The sequence below is a fragment of the Oncorhynchus clarkii genome, chromosome 3, assembly GCF_045791955.1.
Source record: "Oncorhynchus clarkii lewisi isolate Uvic-CL-2024 chromosome 3, UVic_Ocla_1.0, whole genome shotgun sequence".
NCBI lineage: Eukaryota > Metazoa > Chordata > Actinopteri > Salmoniformes > Salmonidae > Oncorhynchus > Oncorhynchus clarkii.
In genome coordinates this window covers 39,710,657-39,732,580 of record NC_092149.1, presented here as the reverse complement: position 1 = coordinate 39,732,580, position 21,924 = coordinate 39,710,657, and the positions used below count along the sequence as shown (strand labels likewise).

General features: G+C 40.6%; 2 protein-coding genes across 4 annotated transcripts; one reads left to right on the top strand and one right to left on the bottom strand.

The window, feature by feature from the left end:
• Window positions 1-131: 131 nt before the first annotated feature.
• LOC139395195 (TAF12 RNA polymerase II, TATA box binding protein (TBP)-associated factor) lies at window positions 132-5,690 on the top strand. 3 transcript variants are annotated; one of them, XM_071142857.1, is made up of 6 exons: window positions 132-279; window positions 1,906-2,156; window positions 2,581-2,658; window positions 2,796-2,910; window positions 3,385-3,473; window positions 4,875-5,690. In XM_071142857.1, the coding sequence occupies exons 2-6, from the start codon at window positions 1,986-1,988 to the stop codon at window positions 4,908-4,910; spliced, it is 489 nt and encodes a 162-aa protein (XP_070998958.1). In that variant the 5' UTR covers window positions 132-279; window positions 1,906-1,985; the 3' UTR covers window positions 4,911-5,690. The 3 variants fall into 3 exon arrangements, with proteins under 3 accessions (XP_070998958.1, XP_070998965.1, XP_070998957.1); XM_071142864.1 differs by lacking the exon at window positions 132-279 and adding an exon at window positions 464-726; XM_071142856.1 differs by lacking the exon at window positions 132-279 and adding an exon at window positions 469-635.
• On the bottom strand, window positions 5,687-21,845 carry LOC139395179 (RAB42, member RAS oncogene family). The gene is made up of 2 exons (XM_071142855.1): window positions 21,176-21,845; window positions 5,687-6,544 (listed from the first exon to the last, which is right to left on the bottom strand). The coding sequence occupies exons 1-2, from the start codon at window positions 21,391-21,393 to the stop codon at window positions 6,103-6,105; spliced, it is 660 nt and encodes a 219-aa protein (XP_070998956.1). The 5' UTR covers window positions 21,394-21,845; the 3' UTR covers window positions 5,687-6,102.
• Window positions 21,846-21,924: the final 79 nt, after the last annotated feature.

The following is a 21,924-nucleotide window of genomic DNA, read 5'->3' as shown; positions in this document are numbered from 1 at the left end:
AATTTACCCATACACAATCACATTGATCAGTTGTGGGTTATTGACTAGACGTGATATCAGTTTTTGAGGATAGCGTTCACATTCATATTGTAGATTGAGCAACATTTCCTTCATCAGACACTGGGGGCAGGAGTACGTCAATTTGGGTGTACCGGAAATACAGTTATTCAAATAGGAAGATCTGAAAAAAATCTGACTTTCTAGCCATAGACGGGTTTGTGTGGTGTGGGCTTAAATTTGCTAGTTCAAAACATGGAGAGATAGTGTTTGTTTTGTCAGGTAAGTATTTAAAACATATATATATATATATCTTGGGGAGAGTACATGTATTTTTTTCCAGCTAGTTTGCACAGCGTTATGATTATGGGAAGATCACAATCATTTACTCTTCGCGTCCTCTCCCCTTCTCAAAAACCCATTGGATGAGAAAGCCAGAGGTCCCGCCCTTCTGACCCTCTCCCCCAATGGGTTTTTGAAAAAGAGGCAAAGAAAGGAACGGGAGGAAATTGAGATCCTCCCCATGTTGTGTTAGCAGGTATCTAGCTGGCTAATAACTAGCTAGCAAGACGGCTAAGGTTAAGCTAGCTGCATTTATGGCTTGACATTAAAATGTAACGTTCGAGTGAAATATAAAGGTATTGATTTTATATATGCAGATACGTTTGCTTGGACCATTCCATGGAAAATGTGACCGCTGTGTCTTCAAGCTGAATCTTTGCTAAATTGGTAACGTTAATGTTACCTAGCTAAATCATGTTAGCCTGCTAACTAACGGATGTTAACTGAAATTAGCTGTGGTTGTGATGCATTTATTACTAGTTTTTCAACATGATTACGGCTTCCTCTAGTTAAATTCAACGCTTGTCTCACGATATCAAACAATCAACATGTGCTCAATCAATATTTATTCAGTTAACATGAGTCGGCAGGCTAGCTAGTCAACAAACATAGCTGTCACCTGAGTGTTGATATGCCCATACGCAATAATGTAAGACTGACAGACGGTGTAATGTTATTGGTTTGCCAGCCGCAATGTGTGATATTTGTTTTTTAACTACCCAGTAAATATCCATAGACATATCATGCTAGGTTTTTAGTTAGCTAGTCTGACATTTTTAAATAGCTAACTACCTAAATGTCATGATATGGCTAGGGCCCTCTAAGATTTGTAGAATATTTCCCCAAATTATTATTTTCTCGTTTTTGTTTTTCCAGGTTTCTCTTTTTCCAAGCCTTTTCAGGTTTTCATGCTCCAATCACACTTAATATTGTAGTCCACAACAACGCCAGGATACCACTTTTGAGATCTGGGGAAAAATAGAAGAAATGCGGGTTTTGGGGTGTAGTTACCCTTTAATGCAAGTGTGCACCAGCAATAGTTCCTTGTTTGGTTGGCTATGTTTCTGTAGCGTTCATGTGATTGCATTGATGCAAGTAATCATGATATCATTATGTGAGGAAGGCATAGGCTATTTTGTAGTTAACATTTTAATTTAGAAGGTTTTTGAGAGTCTTTCTATTTCTACCAGAAGAGATTACACAAAGTGTAGACATACGCGAGCACTGCACACACACAGGCGGGGCATTCCTGTGCCGTTTCCAAAAATTGCAGGCAAATATGAATAACTGATGCATTTTGTTCATGTCTTATGATTAACTTGGGCAAATTATTGCATTTTCTAATGTTTCATACATTTAGTACATTCCTACTAAGTTCAGTAAAATTGTTTTTATTGTTGAATTCTGTTTTAATGTCTGGATTCTGTCCTGGTTCTCTGCAACGCAGATTTTACAAGGCCCTAGTCATATCCCATGTACCAGTCTACCCTCACCCTGGCATTCTGTGTGTTGTTGATTGATGGCGCAAGGGGCTTTTTGTCTCACACTTTTCCCTTCTTATTCCAGTTTCACGGACCTGGTCCTTACGACGACAGTGCAGACCCAGAGAGAGGCACCACCATCTGACATCCTAGGTCTGGAAGATTATGACCCAGTACCAACCACAGTCCAACCGTTCCAACTTATTCACCGTGAAAGCCGAGGCCTCCTCAACACCACCTCTCTCCACCAGCATGGCCAATAGCAGCGCCGCCGCTCCAGGGAAGGTGATGGGCACACCTGGCCCTGCCGGCAGAATCAGCCCAGAAGGAAGTCAGGTGAGTCCTCATATCCATCTCCTCATCACCAACCTGGGGCATGTTGGAAAAATGTTGTGACAGAAAATGAAAATGTATCTTTTTTATAAGACATGAAGTTCCTCCCTGTTTCAGTTCGGATTCTTCCATTTGGTAGCTAATAAACACGACCATGGTATACTCCAGCTGGGTGATGTTTTTCAATAGAATTGTTCAAAGAGTTCACTAAAACTGTAAGGTACAGTTACTACTTGGCTTTGCACATATTGACGCCAATCCTTCAGTTTCAAATGCTGATTGGTTCTGTAAAAACATGCCTTCTATGTTCATCTCCCTAGCCAGATGCCAAGTTTCAGGGTGTACAATGAGCATATGTAGCCACTCTGCTTGACCACTTCTAGTGCACCATTGACTATGACTAACAACCTGTTTGCCCTCCACTCAGGTGTTGAGTAAAAAGAAGCTGCAGGACCTAGTAAGAGAGATTGACCCCAATGAGCAGCTCGATGAGGATGTGGAGGAGGTATGTTTACTACAGTAGCTCAGATGTGTCTTTCACTGAAGATGGCGTCCCAAAACCACAATGCAAAGACTAGTGCATGCAATGTTTTGAAGCCTCACCACTTGTGACCTGAGGTCCCCCATCTGTTTTACTCTCAGATGCTGCTGCAGATTGCAGATGACTTTATTGACAGTGTGGTGACGGCTGCCTGTCAGCTGGCCCGCCATCGCAAGTCCAACACCTTAGAAGTGAAGGACGTCCAGCTACACCTGGGTGAGTAAAAGTACAGGCTGATACTGGCTGATGATTGGAGCAGCAGCCGCTGCAGTCAGGGCTCTATGCTGAACTTTTTTACAAGGAGCACGTGTGCGCCTCAGTTGAGAAATGTTGGCGCACACAAAGAAATTTAGGATCACAGTATTAGAGGTAATCATGCTAGAATCCTTCATTTTTCGAGGCGTACTGGTGCTTCTAAATAACAATTGCAGGTCGCACAGCAAAATATATTGGTGTATATGCAAGTAAAATGGTCTCACTGTAGAGCCCTGGCAACTTAAGCAGTGTTTGTCTCCATTACTGGAATGATTCATTTACTATGGCAAAAATGAGCCATGGGTGTAGCAGTTTTGAGTTTTAAAGATAATGCATATAAAAGGTGGATGAAGTTAATGGAACATTTCCTGTTGAGTGTATTTTCTTTTTGATTTTTATTCTCACTTATTCTCACTGTTGTCTGCCACTTAACAGAGCGCCAATGGAACATGTGGATTCCTGGCTATGGTTCAGATGAGATTCGGCCGTATAAGAAGGCTTGTACCACAGAGGCCCACAAACAGGTTTGTTTGTCACACTTTCATCTTGATCACACCCAGGGTTGAAATTTATACTAATGAATTGTGCTAAACGTTCAATAATTTAAATGTACAGTGCTGTGAAAGTATTTTCCCCCTTTCTGAATTTCTCTATTTTTGATACTGAATGTATCTTCAACCAACACCTAATATTAGATAAAGGGAACCTTTATTAGATAAAGGGAATGACTACAACCAAATCTCATCGAAAAAGTTTACTCAAGTTTGCCAAAAAGCACCTGGAAGCACCTGAATGATCATCAAGACTCTTAGAAGAATGTTCTATAGACTGATGAGTCAAAAGTATAACTTTTTGGACGACACGGTTCTCATGCCTGGTGAAAACCAAACACTGCATTCCACAGTTAGATCCGTATTCCAATGGTCAAGCATGGTGGTGGATGATAGTGTGATAGTTTTAGGATGCTTTGCTGCCTCAGGACCTGGACAACTTGCCTTAATAGAAGGAACCATGAATTCTGCTCTGTATCAGATAATTCTACAGGAGAATGTCAGGCCATCCGCCTGTGAGCTGAAGCTGAAGCGCAGCTGGGTCATGCAGCAAGATAATGACACAAAACACACAATCAAGTCTACATGAAAATGGCTAAAAAGCAGCACATTTGAAGTTTTGGAATGACCTAGTCAAGGTCCAGACCTAATCCCAATTGAGATGTTGTAGCAGGACTTGAAATGAGCAGTTCATGCTTGAAAACCCACATGTTGCTGAGTTAAAGCAGTTCTGCATGGAAGAGTGGGCCAGACATCTTTACAAATGAAGCATTTGTGTTTAATGAGTCCGCCAGATCAGACCAGGAATATTCTCTTGATAAGTGCGTGAATTTGACAATTTTCCTGTCCTGTTAAGCATTCAAAATGTAATGAGTTCTTTAGGGTGTCAGGGAAAATGTATTGAGTAAAAAGTACATTATTTTCTTTAGGAATGTAGTGAAGTAAAAGTTGTTACATTTTAAATAGTAAATTACAGATAACCCAAAAAACTACTTAAGTAGTACTTTTACTTACTTACTTCCAGTGGTGTAAAGTACTTATGTAATTGTTGTTATTGGTTCACTCAGGTTCCCTTTGTCTAATATTAGGTTTTGGTTGAAGATATAACATTCAGTATCAAAAATATGCAAAAGTAGAGAAAATTAGAAAGGGGACAAATACTTTTTCACAGCACTGAATATGTATTAAATAAATATTATTTTTGGTGTATTGTTTGTTTAGAAAGTATTGAAAATAATTTCAATAATTTAATATGTGGTTGTCTACTACCTTAGTTGAATGCACTGACTGTAAGGCGCTCTGGATAAGAATGTCTACGAAAAAATGACCTAAGTGCAATAGTGATTGAGCATGTTTTTCATTTGTCTCATCCAGAGAATGGCATTGATCCGCAAAACAACCAAAAAGTAGCAAGACCTGGAACCAGCCTCGCACAAACACTCTGCTTTTTGTCTTTTCTCTGTGTATTTCTAATAATGGGGGACATTGTTTCACCCACGTCTTCATCTCCCCCAGGTTTTGTGTGTGATTTGTCAGCACTATCACACAAGTATTTTGATATCTTGTCCTTTTTAATGCTTTTCACCACAAACTGGCCAAAATCACACACACTCTCATTCAGTGTAAATGTACACTCAGGTATGGAGTGTTGTTTTTGGACAGTGTTTTGTTTTTGGAATTATCTGTTCAACTTTACATTTTTGTTCAGGGGGTAACCACCAAACACACACACCTTCAATATGGTGGTGGTTACCATACTCTTTCCCACTTTTTTTATTTTATTTTGTCTGGCATGCGTTTGCTGTTGTGCGTTTAGTTTTTGTCACATAAACCCCCTTCATCTAACATCAGAAATGTACACCTTTTGCAGTTAGTTTTCAGGGTACTTTCATGGCACTATGTTTTTGTGTGCTGTAGGGATCTGATGTCATCTTCATAGTTCATTAGAAAATTACCCAGGACATTGTTTTTCATAAGATGTCAACAATTAACTGATTATTATTCAAAAATAATAAGTATGTGAAGTATTGCTTGTATCGCCAGACTGCCGTGAGATGGGGTTGGGTAATGGTCCTTATTTGGAGATGTGTAGGGAAGCAGTAACATTTTGTTTTACTTCATATGGCTGTGTTTTAGTTAAACCTGTTCCTTTTTATTCCATAAATAAAACAAGATTCATATTTCACTTGGCATTTGATTTGTGTGTTTATTTCAGTGTTAAGTCATGTTCTTTCTCATTTGTTGGAACCTTGAGTATTTCGGAGTTCACTTTCTACATAAATGGATTACATCAGTATATCACTATTCAGGGTAAAGAGATTTGACTAGATTTCCTTAACTGTAATACCACTGTGATAATGTTTCTTGATTCTGGATGACAAACTAACGACCTCCTTCAGAAAAGTCCCTGTACACACACTTGCAAGTCTTTTACATGTGTTATGTCTATTTCCATGTTCTGAAATATTGTCACAATAGGTAATGCCCATCTTGTAAAACTTATTCTTATCCGGTCAAGATTATTTTATGATCTTTTATCCAATATGGCAGTCAGTTTTTCAAGAGAGGCATTGTGACATGGCATACATGACAATACAGCAACTCAGGAACAGCACCTTCTGTTGTTGGATATATTGATCTTGGGATTTTGTAGCTGTGCTAAGGTTGCACGTGGAGCCAAGCACTTCACCCCGTCCCAGCCCTCTTGTAGCTGCACCTCCCCACTCAGCAAGCCCTGGTACACCCGGCGGGTCAGCAGCTCGAAAGCCTCCGTCACACACTGACCAGTCTTAGCCGACGCCTCGATGTAGGGCATCCCCAGCTGGCCTGCCAGTTTCTCAGCCTCGTTATGGCCCACCACCCGCTCTCCCTGGGCCACCCGGTCATTCTTGTGGCCCACAAGTACAAACAGCACCGTGTGGGGCTGCACATGTTCACACACCTCTGCGTGCCACTCCTGCACATGCTCAAAGGAGGCACGGTTAGTCAGGTCAAACACCAGCAGGCCCCCCACTGAGTTACGGAAGTAGGACCGAGTCACTGACCTGAGAGAAAAGAAAAACGTATCAAAAAGTGAAAAGAATTGTGTAAATTGTAGAAAATAAAATGGACTCAATTTATGGATGTGAATCAATGATCAGCATATAAATAGTTGTGATAATTACTATGAACTCATACACATTGGTAAATGTTAACCTAAATTAGGCTAATGTTGACTATGTATGGAGGAACTCTATCTATTGCATCTGCAAAAGAGGATGTGGTATTCATTGAAGGGAGGTTTCACCAGAATAGGTATCCTCTTTGAACGACCCCTAGTTGTGTTTCAGTAGATGTTGTCAGACGCATTGTGTCTGGATATCTTACAATTGAAGACAATACTAAAGTGCCTATAAGAACATCCAATAAGTCAAAGGTATATGAAATACAAATGGTATAGAGAGAAATAGTCCTATGATTCCTATAATAACTACAACCTAAAACTTCTTTACTGGGAGTATATTGAAGACTCATGTTAAAAGGAACCACCAGCTTTCATATGTTCTCATGTTCTGAGCAAGGAACTTAAACGTTAGCTTTTTTACATGGCACATTATGCACTTTTACTTTCTTCTTGTTTTTCATTATTTATTTGAGACGAAATAGATTTGATTAATGTAGAATATTAAGTTAAAATAAAAATGTAATTTTTTTATTCAGTATTATTGTAATTGTAATTTATTACAAATATATATACAGTTGAAGTCGGAAGTTTACATACACCACAGCCAACTACATTTAAACTTTCTCACAATTCCTAACATTTAATCCTAGTAAAAATTCCCTGTCGTAGGTCAGTTAGGATCACCCCTTTATTTTAAGAATGTGTAAGAATAGTAGAGAGAATTATTTATTTAAGCTTTTATTTCTTTCATCACATTCCCAGTGGGTCAGAAGTTTACATGCACTCAATTAGTATTTGGTAGCATTGCCTTTAAATTGTTTAACTTCGGTCAAATGTTTTGGGTAGCCTTCCACAAGCTTCCCACAATAAGTTGGGTGAATTTTGGCCCAATCCTCCTGACAGAGCTGGTGTAACTGAGTCAGGTTTGTGGGCCTCCTTGCTCGCACAAGCTTTTTCAGTACTGTCCACAAATTTTCTATGGGATTGAGGTCAGGACTTTGTGATGGCCACTCCAATACATTGACTTTGTTGTCCTTAATCCATTTTGCCACAACTTTGGAAGTATGCTTGGGGTCATTGTCCATTTGGAAGACCCATTTGCGACCAAGCTTTAACTTCCAGATTGATGTCTTGAGATGTTGCTTCAATATATCCACATAATTTTCCATCCTCATAATGCCATCTATTTTGTAAAGTGCACCAGTCCCTCCTGCAGCAAAGCACCCCCACAACATGATGCTGCCACCCCCGTCCTTCACGGTTGGGATGGTGTTCTTCGGCTTGCAAGCCCCTTTTTCCTCCAAACATAACGATGGTCCTATTTTTGTTCATCATTATGGAATAATTTTGCACGCCCAATTTTTCAGTTTTTGATTTGTTAAAAAAGTTTGAAATATCCAATAAATGTCGTTCCACTTCATGATTGTGTCCCACTTGTTGTTGATTCTTCACAAAAAAATACAGTTTTATATCTTTATGTTTGAAGCCTGAAATGTGGCAAAAGGTCGCAAAGTTCAAGGGGGCCGAATACTTTCGCAAGGCACTGTAGATACTTTTGTACCTGTTTCCTCCAGCATCTTCACAAGGTCCTTTGCTGTTGTTCTGTGATTGATTTGCACTTTTCGCACCAAAGTACATTCATCTCTAGGAGACAGAACACGTCTCCTTCCTGAGCGGTATGACGGCTGCGTAGTCCCATGGTGTTTATACTTGCGTACTATTGTCTGTAACAGATGAACGTGGTACCTTCAGGCGTTTGGAAATTGCTCCCAAGGATGAACCAGACTTGTCGAAGTCAAAAAAATAAATTCTGAGGTTTCGGCTGATTTCTTTTGATTTTCCCATGATGTCAATCAAAGAGGCACTGTGTTTGAAGGTAGGCCTTGAAATACATCCACAGGTACACCTCCAATTGATTCAAATTATGTCAATTAGAAGCTTCTAAAGCCATGACATAATTTTCTGGAAATTTCCTAAGCTGTTTAAAGGCACAGTCAACTTAGTGTATGTAAACGTCTGACCCACTGGAATGGTGATACAGTGAATTATAAGTGAAATAATCTGTCTGTAAACAATTGTTGGAAAAATTACTTATGTCATGCACAAAGTAATGTCCTAACCGACTTGCCAAAACTATAGTTTGTTAACAAGAAATATGTGGAGTGGTTGAAAAATTAGTTTTAATGAATCCAACCTAAGTGTATGTAAACTTCCGACATCAACTGTATATATATCTAAAAATCGGCCAATTAATCGGTATCGGCTTTTTTTGGTCCTCCAATAAATCGGTATCGCCTTTGAAAAATCATAATCGGTCGACCTCTAGAAGAGACCTCTGATTACATGTTTTGTGTAATACCAATGAATGTCCGAACTGTGACAAATAGTGATGCAGTCAATATCTCCTCAACTTTGAGCCAGGAGAGATTGACATAATATATATTTTCTTTTTAACTTTTATTTAACTAGGCAAGTCAGTTAAAAACAAATTCTTATTTACATTAACGACCTACACCGGCCAACCCTGGAAGACGCTGCGCCAATTGTGCGCCGCCCTATGGGACTCCCAATCACGGCCAGTTGTGAAACGGCCTGGATTCAAACCAGGGTGTCTGTAGTGACAACTCTAGCACCGAGATGTAGTGCCTTAGACCGTTGCGCAACTCAGGAACCCAAATTTACCCTATTTATACAAAAGTATTTGGACACCCCTTCAAATCTGTGGATTCGGCTAGGTGTATAAAATCAAGCACACAGCCATGCAATCTCCACTGACAAACATTGGCTGTAGAAAGGCCTTACTGAAGAGCTCAATGACGTTCAACGTGACACCGTCATAGGATGCCACCTTTCCAACAAGTCAGTTAGTAAAACTTCTGCCCCGGTCAACTGTAAGTGCTGTTATTATGACGTGGAAACGTCTAGGAGCAACAACGGCTCGGCCGTGAAGTGGTAGGCCACACAAGCTCACAGAATGGGACCCCCAAGTGCTGAAGTGTGTAGCGCATAAAAAAACTGCTGTCCTCGGGATGCAACACTCACTACTGAGTTCCAAACTACCTCTGGAAGCAACATCAGCACAATAACTTTCGTCGGGAGCTTCATGGGTTTCCATGGCAGAGCAGCCGCACACAAGCCTAAGATCACCATGAGCAATGCCAAGCGTCAGCTGGAGTGGTGTAAAGCTTGCCGCCATTGGACTCTGGAACAGTGGAAATGCGTTCTCTGGAGAGATGAATCATGCTTCACCATCTGGCTGTCCGACTGACATTTCTGGGTTTGGCAGAAGCCAGGAGAAAGCTACCTGCCCCAATGCATAGTGCCAACTGTAAAGTTTGGTGGAGAAGGAATAATGGTCTGGGCTGTTTTTCATGGTTCGGGCTAGGCTTCTTAGTTACAGGGAAGGGAAATCTTAACACTACAGCATACAATGACATTCTAGACAATTCTCTGCTTCCAACTTTGTGGCAACAGTTTGGGGAAGGCCCTTTCTTGTTTCAGCACGACAATGCACAAAGCAAAGTCCATACAGAAATGTTTTTTTGAGATTGGTGTGGAAGAACTTGACAGAAGAACTTGACAGAGCCCTGACCTCAACTCCATCGAACACCTTTGGGATGAATTGGAACGCCGACTGCGAGCCATGCCATGCGAGCCATTTAGCAGACTCAAATTACAGTCACGTGTGCGTACATTTTCCATATGGGTTGCCCCGGAAATTGAACCCACAACGCTGGCGGTGCAAGAGCCACACTCCACCAACTGACCACAATGACATGCATGAGAAATGCGTGCTGCTCTGATTTGGACCAACTGCAACTTGCCTATGTCTTTCTTTGCTGTACCTGACCACACAATTGGACAGTAAGACCAGGTGCAACAAAACTAGAGCCTGAGTCTGGTTGACTGAGATATCAAGAAAGAAGAGCAATGCCTTATGGACAGACCTCATCCCATTTTAGTAACCATTGAGTTTATATGTTTTGACCACGATAACTTGCTATCTAGGGTGACAGCCAGCGGTTTAGTCTCTTCAACTCTTCAACAATAGATCAAGATGAGGTTTAGGGTTGAGCGAATGTTTTCTCCCAAAAATTATGCTTTTAGTTTTTGAGATATTTAACACCAGCCTATTGCTAGTTACCCATTCTAAAATGGACTGCAGCTCTATGTTAAGGGTGTCAGTTATTTAATTTACTGTTGCTGCCGACGTGTATAGTGTTGAGTCTAAACTACCTCCATACTCACAATAATTTTTTAAAACCAGTACCAGTTACCTTCAAATGAGTCCTGTTACACTCGAGGGGGTCGTAGTACAAAACGGAGACCAACATTGTGTTTGTGAGAGTCTCATCTTTCCATAGCATGGTCATATTCGTTTTGGATGCCACAGACGCTTTCGTGAGAAGACTAATTTTTGGGATGTCTCATGATCTGTCAAACACTGCTGTAGATTGGCTGATGCGGAAGGCCATCATAGTGTCACGCCCTGACCTTAGCTATCTATGTATTTTGGTCAGGTCAGGGTGGGACGAGGGTGGGTATATGTGTTTTTTCCTGTCTAGGGTTTTTGTATGTTTATGGTTTTCTATTCTAGGGGTTTATATGTCTATGGTTGCCTAGATTGGTTCTAAATCAGAGGCAGCTGTTAATCGTTGTCTCTGATTGGGGACCATATTTAGGTAGCCATATTCCTTGGATAGTTTGTGGGTTATTGTCAATGTGTAGTTGCCTGTCAGTACGCGTGTCGCATAGCGTCACGGTCGTTTTGCTGTTTTGTATAGTTTGTTCAGTGTTTATTCTTCTTTAAAAGAAGTATGTATTCTTATCACGCTGCACCTTGGTCTCCTCGTTATGACGAACGTGACACATAGGCGGATGCAGTGCATCGAGACGCAGCCCATGCAAAAAACAGATACCTCTAGGTTAAAGTGAAGGATTTTGATGGGATTTTTTTTATTATGTTACTTAGATTGACGCACCGGTGCATCAACAGACTCTAGGAGGATATTATTCAAGGTCAGTGGAAGGTTATTAGTAAACACAGAAAACAATAATGGTCCAAGCTGGCTGCCCTGCAGTACACCACACTCAACCAAATTTGCATTAGAGAGGCTTCCATGAATGTTTTCTGGTTGAATAGGGCAATGGCCCGTCATGTCATTGGGCAAAAGCGAGGAGGAGCGCCCTTCTCAAAACAGTAATCTGCACTGCTCGGTCATGTTGTCAACAAGGCAGCTAGGTGCATCGTCCAGAAACATACAACATATCTTTTCCATAAAATAAAGATTTTAATTTTCAAACTAGTTTTCATTGGGAAGGCAGATAAAGCATTTTGCTAACACTTTACTTGAAACCCGGCTACATAACACGGTCATAACCATATCATATGTCAAAATAGCTGACATTACTTGTCATAACATGGTCGTATATTAAGTTATTTTATGGCTGGTTATAAAACCTACATAAGAGTGTCAAAACCCACATTTATTCAAATGTTTTTTCCTTGCTTGTTTCTTAAATCCTTTGTTATTGTAATGAATTCTTTACAGTCATGTTTTTGTCCCATCATATTTTAAATAACTTGTAGAAAATACACTTTCACACATCATAAAGCATTATGACCATCCTGTGTCACTTCAATTGGACTAAGAAAATACACTTCATGGCACTGTCAAGAAGCATTATGACTATACTTTGTCACTTTACTTGGACTAAGAAAATACACTTTATGACACTGTCAAGAAGCATTATGACCATCATAATCATATAAGCCAGACAACCCTATCACGTACATGCCCTTATGTTAGTCATCAGTCAAAAAGAGAGTGTCTTGTCCTGCTCTTGAAATCTTCTCCTGCATTCATCCCAGTCATCAGAAAACAAGCATTGGGATAGGTACATGTCTGACATCAATTGTGCACAATTACAATGATAATTTAATATGGTAAATTTCAGAAAATTTTATATAACATAGCCTACTTGTTTATGGTGTAATAGAAGGTTTTGCTGTGTGTGGTAGGTTTTGTGGGTTTTGACACTCTCACTCCAAACCAGCCATAGAATAACGCAATATACTGTATGTCACAACAGATCTAAATACATGGGTCATGACAGTGTTATGACCGGTAATAACAAGTTATGTGAGCTGTTATGACATATTATGTCATGGTTACGACTGTGTCATAACATGTTATGATGCTGAGTGTCAAGTGTTACCAGCATCTTTATAAAAAGCAATCGCTTTTGCTTGTGAAAACAGAGAATCCTACTTAATCACTCAACGTGCTTGAGTACTTCACTTTTGTTTTGAGCCGACTTCACCATTTACTAGAGCGGGGCACCTGGCTCACACACGGGAGGCAGCACAGTTCCAAAACGACAATCACTTTTCACCCTGTTCAAACTCCTCCTATCAGGGTAATCCGGGCCAGATAAATTAACCCCCTCATTGAATAGGGCTCTGTTGTTTCATCACCCCCAACGTCTTCAAAGGATTACAGCCGTTTGAGACCGAAAAGCCGAAAAGCATGCCCTGCTGAAGGACCCTTTCATGCTGAATAGGTGGTGAGTATGTATATGTATGATTATGTATATTTTGATAATCATTATCACTATCATCGCTAGCATTATCACTATAATCGCTAGCCAAATATCTGAAGTGAAATAAAAAGGTGAATGCAGTAATCAGGTTTTATATTTGTATTTATTATGGAACCCCATTAGGTGCTGCCAAGGCAAAATCCATGTGTACGTGTGTGTATAGTGTGTATGTTATCATGTGTGTATTGTATGCGTGCTTATGTTTGTGTTGCTTCACAGTCCCTGCTGTTCCATAAGGTGTAGTTTTACATGTTTAAAAAAAATCTGATTCTACTCCTTGCATCAGTTTTACATTTTTTAAACTTAACCTTTTATTTTACTAGGCAAGTCAGTTAAGAACAAATTCTTATTTAGAATGACGCCCTGCACCGGCCAAACCCGGGTGATGCTGGGCCAATTGTGCGTCGCCCTATGGGACTCCCAATCAAGTCCAGGCTGTGATACAGTCAGTTACCTGAAGTGGAATAGAGTTCCATGTAGTCATGGTTCTATGTAGTGCTGTGTGCCTCCCATAGTCTGCTCTGGGCTTGGGCACTGTGAAGAGACCTCTGGTGGCATGTCTTGTGGGGTATGCATGGGTGTCTGAGCTGTGTGCTAGTATTTTAAACAGACAGCTCGGTACATTCAGCTTGTCAACACCTCTTACAAAAACAAGTAATGATGAAGTCAATCGCTCTTCCACTTTGAGCCATGAGAGATTGATATGCATGTCATTAATGTTAGCTCTCCGTGTACTTTAAGGGCCAGCCGTGCTGCCCTGTTCTGAGCCAACTGCAATTTTCCCAAGTCCCTCTTTGTGGCACCTGACCACACTACTGAACAGTAGTCTAGGTGCGACAAAACCAGGGCCTGTAGGACCTGCCTTGTTGATAGTGTTGTTAAGAAGACAGAGCAGTGCTTTATTATGGACAGACTTCTCCCCGTTTTAGCTACTGTTGTATCAATATGTTTTGACCATGACAGATTACAATCCAGGGTTACTCAAAGCAGTTTAGTCACCTCAATTTACTCAATTTCCACATTATTCATTAGGAGGTGTAGTTGAGGTTTAGGGTTTAGTGAATGATTTGTCCCAAACACAATACTTTTAGTTTAGGAAATATTTAGGATAACCTATTCCTTGATACCCATTCCGAAACGAACTGCCGCTCTTTGTTAAGTGTTGCAGTCATTTCAGTCGCTGTAGTAGTTGACGTGTACTATACACGTTGAGTCATCCCCATACATAGACATGTCGTTAGTAAAGATTGAAAAAAGTAAGGGGCCTAAACAGCTGCCCAGGGGAATTCCTGATTCTACCTGGATTATGTTTGAAAGGCTTCCATTAAAGAACACCCTCTTTGTTCTGTTAGACAAGTAATTCTAAATCCACAATATAGCATGGGGTGTAAAGCCATAACACATACATTTTTCCAGCAGTAGACTATGATCGATAATGTCAAAAGTTGCACTGAAGTCTAACAAGACAGCCCCCACAATAATTTTATCATCAATTTATCTCAGCCAATCATCAGTCATTTGTGTAAGTGCTGTGCATGTTGAGTGTCCTTCCCTATATGCGTGCTGAAAGTCTGTTGTCAATTTGTTTACTGTGAAATAGCATTGTATCTGGTCGAACACAAGGGTTGGTAACTGGCTGATTGGTCGGCTATTTGAGCCAGTAAAGGGGACTTTACTATTCTCGGGTAGCGGAATGACTTTAGCTTCCCGCCAGGCCTGAGGGCGCACACTTTCTAGTAGGCTTAAATTTAAGATGTGGCAAATAGGAGTGGCAACATCGTCCACTATTATCCTCAGTCATTTTCCATCCAGATTGTCAGACCCCAGTGGCTTGTTATTGTTGATAGACAACAATAATTTGTTTCACCTCTTCCACACTGACTTTACGGAATTCAAAAGTACAATTCTTCTCTTTCATAATTTGGTCAGATATACTTGGATGTGTAGTGTCAGCGTTTGTTGCTGACATGTCATCCCTAAGTTTGCTTATCTTGCCAATGAAAAAGTCATTCAAGTAGTCAATGAATAATGTTTAAGTTGGCTTTTTTTGTATTTTTTCCCAAAAATGTAATTTAAGATGCTCCAAAGCTTTTTTACTATCATTCTTTTATATAATTTATCTTTGTTTCATAGTATAGTTTCATTTGGTTTTTATTTAGCTTAGTCACATGATTTATTAATTTGCAGTATGTTTGCCAATCAGTTGGGCTGCCAGATATATTTGCCATACCTTTTGCCTCATCCCTCTCAACCATACAATTTCTTAATTCCTCATCAATCCACAATCCTCATCAATCCACTGTTTGTACAGTCATTTCCTTAATGGGTGCATGCTTATTAGCAACCGGAATTAGCAATTTCATAAATGTGTCAAGTGTGGCCTCTGGTTGCTCCTCAATACAAACCACAGACCAGCAAATATCCTTTACATCATCAACATATGAATCATTACAAAAACTTCTTGTATGACCTCTTATACACTATATTAGGCCCAGACTTTGGAACTTTTGGTTTTCCTAGATATGGCTATTATATTATGATCACTACATCCTATGGATTTGGATACTGATTTAATTTCTGCAGCATTAGTAAAGATGTGATAAATACATGTTGATGATTTCATCCCTGTGCTGTTTGTAACTACCCTTGTAGGTTGACTGACAACCTGAACCAGGTTGCAGGCAATGGTTACAGTTTGACGTTTTTTATTCAGTGGGCAGCTGTTGAGAGCAAGTCAATATTTAAATCTTAAATATACTTTTCTGTTGATATCACATACATTATCAAGTATTTCACACATATTAGTGTTAGCACTTGGTGGTCTATAGCAGCTTCCCACAAGAATGGGCTTTAGGTGAGGCAGATGAACCTGTGAGCCAAATTACTTCAACAGTATTTAACATGAGATCCTCTCTCAGCTTTACAGGAATGTGGTGCTTTATATAGAGCGCAACACCTCCCCCGTTGGCATTTCTGTCTGTTCGGTAAATGTTATAACCATGTATTGCTACCACTGTATCATCAAAGGCATTATCGAAGTGAGTTTCAGAGATGCAATATGAACTTCATCTGTTTACAAGCAAGTTATTGACTTCATGGACCTTGTTTCTCAGGCTGCAAGTTAATATGGGCTATTTTAGCACTTTTCTGGGTTGCGTGATGGTTTTTAATGCTTTTACTGGGAAGCTTATCAGAAGTAGACTTGCTCATGTTACTTATATTGGAGCTGATAGTGCAGGGTGAGCTGCACAAAGTGGTCTTCCTACTAGGGCACACCGCCTCTGTGTTAACAGTGTAACTCTGGTTCATAGGCTCATGATTACTGCATACAATAGCTGTAGGATCAACAGAGGTATTCAGGGCAATTAGGGGGACATACATGGGACATACATTAAGATACTTACATTGTGTCTGCCAACGCCCCTCGGATAATGTACATCTGATGCAGCATTATGACGACTCATTGTCACAATGATAGGGATTAACTGAGCTGGTCTTGGGTCATTGATAAGTCATTGTTTCAGCTTAGCCTTGAAATGCACGGACAGAGTCCAGGAGCCAAGATGATTCTGGAAACATGATGGACTCCATCATTCCTGTAGAATATTTTCTGTTACCAGAAGGTGTCAAAGTTATCTATAAGTGACTCCAGCAGAGCTACAATAATATTTTAGCCAGATGTATAATGCCAGTAGCCTGCTGAATCTCCCACACCCAACGATGGTACTGGACCTGAAATGATTGGCCGTTTTTTGGAGCCTTTTAAGGCTAAAATAAGTTCCTTAAAATCCATGTTCAGATGTTCTGAGCTAGCCCTCCTGATGTAGTTTGACCCCACATGGACTACGACAGTGTCAGCTCCCGGCATCTGTCGTAAAACAGCCGATAGAAGCTTTGTGATGTCCTGTACTCGTGCTCCTGGGTAGCACTGTCGTAGCATTTTTTGTATTTTACTCGCATAAAAAGTTTGGATGGAAACTTGGTTATACATTGGATTGGAAAGTATTCAGACCCCTTGACTTCTCCCCAATTTTCTTACGTTACAGCCTTATTCTAAAACTGATTAAATTGTTTTTCCTCATCAATCTACACACAATAACCCATAATGACAAGGCAAAAACAGGTTTTTAGAAATGTTTGCAAATGTAAAAATATCACATTTACATAAGTACTCAGACCCTTTACTAAGTACTTTGGCACCTTTTTCATCGATTACAGCCTCAAGTCCTGTTGAGTACAAGCTTGGCACACCTGTATTTGGTGGAGTTTCTCCCATTCTTCTCTGCAGATCCTCTCAAGTTAGGTCAGGTTGGATGGGGAGCATCGCTGCCCAGCTATTTTCAGGTCTCCAGAGATGTTAGATCGGGTTCAAGTCTGGCTTGGCTACCCAAGGACATTCAGAGACTTGTCCCGAAGCCACTCTTGCGTTGTCTTGGCTGTGTCGTTGTCCTGTTGGAAGGTGAACCTTCAACCCAGTCTGAGGTCCTGATCACTCTGGAGCATGTTTTCATCTCCCTGTATTTTGCTTCGTTCATCTTTCCCTCCATCCTGACTAGTCTCCCAGTCCCTGCCGCTGAGTGGCTTCCGTCTGGCCACTCTACCATGAAGGCCTGATTGATGGAGTGCTGCAGAGATGGTTGTCCTTCTGGAAGGTTCTCCCATCTCCACAGAGGAACTCTGGAGCTCTGTCAGAGTGACCATCCTGACCAAGGCCCTTCTCCCCCAATTTACTCAGTTTGGCCTGTGGTCAAATGATCAATGGAAACAGGATGCCCCTGAGCTCAATTTTGAGTCTCATAGCAAGGGTCTGAATACTTATTTAAATAAGATAATTAAAAAAACATGTTTTCGCTTTGTCATAATGGGGTATTGTGTGCAGATTGATGAAGAGAAACATGTATTTAGTCCATTTTAGAATAAGGCTGTAATGTAACAAAATGTGGAAAAAGTCAAGGGGTCTGAATACTTTCCGAATGCACTGTAGTACCTGTTTCTTACCTATTACCTATCCTAACATCCATTGGTGACTATGGGTGTATGTGTTCACAGAAACATGTATGGAGCCAGCTCATGGATACTTGCAATATGATGTGATGAAGTCCAGAATGACAGACAGGCTTGATACTGATGTCTCTGAATGGAGAGAGACCTGACACAGCATGAACATTTTACTAGACAACTTTTACTTGTCTTTTTTTATTATTGAATTGAATGGTATCAGTCAATATGGGGAGGGAGAAACCCAGTGTACCAGGACCAGGATCAGGTAACGTCTGGTGTATACGGGGCACCACGCAGGAAGGTATATTACCCCTCTGACAAGTTTGCCAAGGTAGCCCAATTATCACCAGACAAAATGCCAATATGCACAGTATCTGATGAAAGGTGCACAATGTTATATCAGCAGAACACTGATTCTATGTTTTTCTGTAAAGAGTTGTTTATTCTACATGGACCTCTTACTACATTTGAAAGTTACCAAAACACTTAGTTTAGAATATCTACATAAATTCAGCAATTGCATTCTTCTCATATTGCTCTGTAGGCTACTGACCTATTCAAAGTTTCCTCCGGCACCTCAACATACATCTGCCTGTAGTTATTGAACTCAACTATGAGTGGGGGGAAACAGCTGCGGGCAAGGTTCTGATAGATGGGTGTGTCTTGGTGGTTGCAATGACACACCCAATTAACACCCACATCAACCACACCCCCAAGCCAACTCACATTTGGCTTCTGTCATGGCCGCCAACATTTCTTGAGGAGCAAGCCCCAAAAAAAACGAGGCAAAATCTACCACCATATGTTATGTAACATGGGCCAGGTTTTTTACAGAGGGACAGGTTTTTAATTATTCAAATGTCATGCCTTAAGGGGTCTACCATTGTACACCCCCCCCCCCCCCCCCCCCCCCCACAGAGAGGATTAAGCAGATTGTTTCTCTCACTCTCACTCTTGCAAATGTAAATAAATGAACTCTTCAGCTCCCCTTTTGTCACTGAATAATATCAACAGTGTTGGGGAAGCTTCTCTGAAAATATAGTTTAGCAAGCTACCAATTACTCCACATTGAAAGAAATTAAGCTTCACTAAAGCTTCACTAAATATAATTGATTTAACTATAGTTACTTTGAAAAAGTAATTCACTACATCCAAACTACTTTTTCATAAATTATCACATCCCTTGAGTCCCAGTCCCAAAATTCAGTTTTTCCAGCTGATGAAACTCATACTGTAAAAGTAGATCAGTGTTATTTCCTGATAGTTGCTGGTTGAAAATACAATCTACACAGGACCTTCTAATCATCAGGTTTGCATGAGCGGGGATTTTGGCTTTCAATGGTGACATCACCATGCAGTAAATTGGTTAATAGCCAATAACAGCTAGTTTTCAGTTTTTTGCCCATTTTAATGGAAGTCTATTCCAGTAAGATACTTATTTGTTACGCAGAAAGTATTTGATATTGATATAAAAAAGTCTGCATTTGGCTTTTAACAGAATGTGTAACTTGGCCTATTAAACACAAAAACTGTTTCAAGTGACAATTAGGCAGGTCTGATGACAAAAAATAAAGACAATTCTTACCTACTTCATTCATATTTATTTTTGCCAAAAAGTATTGTGTGGTTAGCTACACCTCTAAAATGGCAACAACAAAAAACTATTGAAAACGATACCAAGATTTTAATGTAGTTCAACTACCACCAAGCTACAGAAAAATGTAGTTAAATTACTAGTTGAACTATATGTAGTTTACTACTCCCCAACACTGAATATCAACTCATGAGGTAGAGAGGGAGACAGATGATAAACCAGACTATAAGGAACACTTGCACTATGGTCAAATGTGCAAGTATGTGACAGTTAAAAGAAACTCCTAACCATTGATTCACAGGGAATATTTTGTTTGGCTGTGGTGAGTCACAGTGTTCATTACATTCTGTAAGGAGAGCAGGTCTGATGCACCATACTCCCATATAGGTTATATTGTATTTGTTTGATTTTCTTTAGGTAAAGACTGGTGAATACTCCTATTGTTGAAAATACCCAAATCAAAGAGCAGGTAGTTTATCAGGGTATTGCATTTGCATGAACATTGCAGCGGTGTGAAGATAATGGAAATAGAGAGGGGAAGTTGCAGCTCTCTGAAGGGAAAGGGTGCATTCTGCTCCATATCAAGGCAAGCCCTGTATTTCCTGTTGTCAATATGGTTAGTTCTTACTAGTAAGAATTGTCCTTTTATGGGAACAATCCTATCCCCCTGAGCCTCTGTAAAATACCCTGTTTGTGCAGATCATGGCATTAAAATCCAATCCAATTGTATTGGTCACATACATGTGATTAGCAGGTGTAGAGTAATGCTTGTGCTTCTAGCTCCCACAGTGCAGTAATATCTAACAAATTACACAACATATACCCAATACACACAAATCAAAGTAGGAATTAATTTAGACTATATACATATACGGACGAGCGATGTCAGAGCGGAACGGACTAAGATGCAGTAGAATAGTATAGAATACAGTATATACATATGAGATGAGTAATGCCAGATATATAAACATTATTAAAGTGACTAGTGTTTCCTTCCTTAAAGTGGGCTAGTGGCTGTTAAACAGTCTGATGGCCTTGAGATAGACGCTGTTTTTCAGTCTCTCAGTCCCAGCTTTAATGCACCTGTACTGACCTCATCTTCTGGATGATAGCGGTGTGAACAGGCAGTGGCTTGGGTGTATGTAATCATGTATTTACATGATTTATGCCATGGAGTAGAAAGCAGGTCCCTCAAGTCAGAAAAGTAACTGGGTGGTGGATTAGTAAATGAATAGCTAACATTACAGAATGGAGTGATGTTGTAGGCTGAATGAATGTGTTGTTGTGGTAATACATCACATTACTGTTCTTTACCTGAACCTCTCCTGGCCTGCTGTGTCCCAGAACTGCAGTTTGACCCTAACGCCAGGCTCCACCTCCAGGAAGTGCACGTAGAAGTCCACCCCTACTGTCTGGTTGATGCAGTCCAGAAACATCTCCTCTGTGTAACGCTTCAGCAGGGACGACTTGCCCACTGTCGAGTCCCCTAACATGATGATCCTGAACTGGTACTGCCACAGAGTCAGGTCCATAGCAGCTGCTGAGGACTGTAGAGGGGGATAGGGCAGATGGAGGGAGATATGGAGAGAGGGATTCCCCTCAGGAAGCCAGAGGCAGATAGGGTTTTGACAAGCTGGAGCTAGTTCCTCGACGCTCCCTCAGAGGAGAAATAGTGTGAGGCACTTCTCACGGCTCCCACATAAAACAGTCTCTGTCCGTAGTGTCAGCAGCCAGGAAACACCCTCACATTGTTGATCCCCTGCTGTCGAAAGTGTGTTTGGTTCAGTGAGTGTGCTTGCTCCTCAAATCCTCAGTGAAAGCACCTGTGGAAGAATGTCCATCCCATCGAGTTCTTAAGTTGTTATGCTGCCGTCCTCCTTCATGTAGATCCTGACTGATATTGCACAAGCATGTGCATGTGTGTATGAGTGTTTGGTAGGGGTGGGGACTTCCAAAGTTTGCCTGTGCAAACTTGATACTTGACAAAGGGAGAGGTGCAAGAGTGTGAGAGGGAGGGCTCTCCAATGGAAAGGGAGGGGTGTGCAGATGGAAAGAGAGAAAAG